A 2,970-nucleotide genomic window follows, 5' to 3' on the forward strand; every position below is an offset into this window, starting at 1 on the left:
GACCAGAAGTGTCTGCGTGGGAGGTTGCGTATGCGAGCACAGCCTCTCGAAAACTCACCAGATACTGTCATGATGAGGGTGTGCGTGACTGTTAAACGTGACAGCATATCGATTACCAGTAGAGCGAAGATATCGTTGACGTCACCTATTGTCATTAATGTGCCAACGAGAGCCTCATTGGCTGTCGAAACAAATGGTCTTGTTTCTGTGGTTGCTGTATAAACTGATTTCATCCCTATTGATTTGTCTTCGTTTTCTCATTCAATTGTTAGCCTTTTTTACAGCCAGCTTTGTTTGTTTTTATCAGCACTCAAACTTGAATTGGTCCGGCAATATCTTTTATCAGTGTCTGATAAAAACCCTGTTTTGGGAGTTACACCGCTGTTTGACAAAAAAAGGTCAACGCAAGCTACGTTGTGGGGTCGATTGATATATTTTGCATATTTGAATACAGAATTACACTGCGACGAGCGACAAAGATTTAGACGTGCGAATGGAAAGGATTGCATCAAGTTTTCACATCTGTTGTGGCACTCTCACGAACTGCTCCATAACAGCGATACTTGTAGTCTTAACCATTATCTTATTCAGGGTCTATTCCAAAAAGCAAGTGAAGGACTTGGCAAATAAGTACGTTCTTATCACTGGCTGCGATTCTGGGTTCGGTCACGAAACTGCAGTGCGACTACACAAGATGGGAGTGAACGTTCTGGCGACATGTTTGACAAAAGAAGGAGAACAGAGTCTAAAATCAGTGACGAGTGAAAGCTTGAGAACATTTCAACTGGATGTGACGAACTCCCAGCAGATCAAGGATGTTTTCGCGCAAGTGAAGAGTATCGTCCCCTCGAGATTTGGTAAGTATGATATAGGTCCGCAATGCGTGGCTAACTTAAACTTGACTACCATTTATGCCGCATTCAGGCAAGGACAAAAAAATTTAAAGTGTTTGTAAGGGAATCCGATGTAAATTAATTGTAAGAAAATGTCCCCTCTACGTTTATGCATTTTGAACTGAAGGTTGGTAAGGAATAATCCACACCATTAGTACTAGGGACAAATTTTCGCCAAAAGTTGCCTGGTAGATTTTTCAATTTTGCAGTGCATTTTTCGTTGTTTTTTCGGGAGTTTTCAGTTCGGGAGAAAATCGAAATGGGGAAAAATTGCGGATAAATATATGGGAAAACCGAAAGCGCTACCGGACAAGTTAGAGTGTAAGCGATAGTCCTTAAAACTTGGTAAATGCAATCATTTGGCAACATTTGAAAGAGGATATTCAACCTTCTTCTTCCTGTTCAACATACCGGAGAAAATATTGCGTGACCAACACACTTCGCGTGATTATCACTGTGGCCTTTTTTTCCTGACTTGGTGAGAGCAAAACCAACGCGAAATTACTTCGCTAGTTTATTCATAGTTTTTTTTCACTTCTCAGGTCTGTGGGGACTGGTAAACAATGCAGGGATCACTGCAATCGGGCCAATAGAATGGCTTCCATTGGAAAAGTACAAACGCCTTGCTGATGTCAATCTGTGGGGAATGATTGAAGTCACTAAAACTTTTCTACCGCTTGTAAAGAATGCTCAAGGACGAGTGGTGAACTTTTCAAGTATGCTTGGTGAGTACTTGTTACTGAGTATGTTAGACCAAACGACAGGTAAGGCGTGTAAATGCCTCATTCGCGTTCGATTCTTGTTTTAATGGCTTAGCTTACACGAATATTCTTAAAATATTGAAAATTGATAGGGATGGGATGATAGATGACGTCATAACGCTTGTGACGTCATTTCTGATTTCGTCATATTACGTCTTTTACGCAAAAAGACAGTACACTGTCACACAACCTAGGCAAGTCAAAAAACGCGCGAAAAAGATGTCATTGGCATTGCAACATTTGATTTGATTTGATCATTTTCGATCAATCATATTATTGCTCAAATTACAATCCGTCAGTATCAACGCTTGCAAGAGTTTTTGATATTATCGATGTTAAAAAACTAAAAGAGTTCAAACGAGAGTTGAAATTGTCAAGGATTTAATCGCAGGCCGGAGGGCATTGAACAAAGAAGCAGCCCTGTCCTGCCTAAAGTGTGTGATGTACGCGGGATGGTTAGGTTAAGGAAAGGATTACGTTTTTGCAAACGTTGGCCGTGTAGCACTTATATTTGAACAGACTTAACTGATTAGAGTGTAATGTGAAGTGCTAAGTATCTAAGTAGAGCAGCGGCGATTTAACCTGAAGGCGTCGTGGGTTCAATTCCCACCCTGGTCAGACTTTTTCTCTGTCCTTGTGTGAGCCCATTTCCATCAGTAGGTTTATATGGGGTAGATACTTAGCACTTCACATTACACTCTAATAAGTTAAGTATGGTTAGGTTAAGGCTGCTGCTTGAGCGTAGAGTGCTAATATGGGTAACTCTGTCCAACGAAAGCGAGAGAGGCCAACTGTCGGAATGCATAGCCTTATGGGTGTTCTTTAATAAATGCCAGTCACGGCGCTTGCGCATCGGTAGCCACCCTAGCTTGACCATAGAATCGACACTATTCACATTGCGTCTTGTCACAAAACTTGCAGCCCTGTATTGTATGCGCTGTAGGCAGATGCTGTGTTAAAGGATAAAATACAGTGTCACAATAGTCGAGTTAAGATACAACAAGGCTCTCGGCCAAATGCTTTCATAAGGAGAAAGGCGTAAAGTTCTTGATCTTTCTAAGACTGGCGAGCATCCCATAGCAAGATGATACAAGGCTCTCGACATGCTCGTCCCAGCTCAAGTTCTCGTTTTGGTGGAGGCCAGGGAACTTGGTTGTTTTCACTCATTCGAGACTCTTAACCCCTGCAGACAAATTTAGTGAGCGCAATGGCAAATTATGATGCGAAGACGTTTGTCTTGCTGATAGCAGGATGCATTTAGTTTTCCCTGGATTAAGCGCAATGTGAAAGTCTATAGTCACTAGAAATGACAAACT

The 2,970-nt window shown here is 41.6% G+C and overlaps 1 protein-coding gene across 1 annotated transcript in view; it reads left to right on the forward strand.

The window, feature by feature from the left end:
• The first annotated feature begins 221 nt into the window (after nt 1-221).
• LOC138043738 (retinol dehydrogenase 16-like) overlaps nt 222-2,970 on the forward strand; it is a 13,287-nt gene continuing 10,538 nt past the window's right edge. The window contains exons 1-2 of the mRNA XM_068890152.1: nt 222-857; nt 1,436-1,618. Coding sequence (XP_068746253.1) covers nt 494-857; nt 1,436-1,618 — 547 coding nt within the window. The 5' untranslated portion in view covers nt 222-493. The remainder of the gene's footprint in view (nt 858-1,435; nt 1,619-2,970) is intronic.

This window comes from Montipora capricornis, chromosome 3 (genome assembly GCF_036669925.1).
Source record: "Montipora capricornis isolate CH-2021 chromosome 3, ASM3666992v2, whole genome shotgun sequence".
In the NCBI taxonomy this organism is placed as follows: domain Eukaryota; kingdom Metazoa; phylum Cnidaria; class Anthozoa; order Scleractinia; family Acroporidae; genus Montipora; species Montipora capricornis.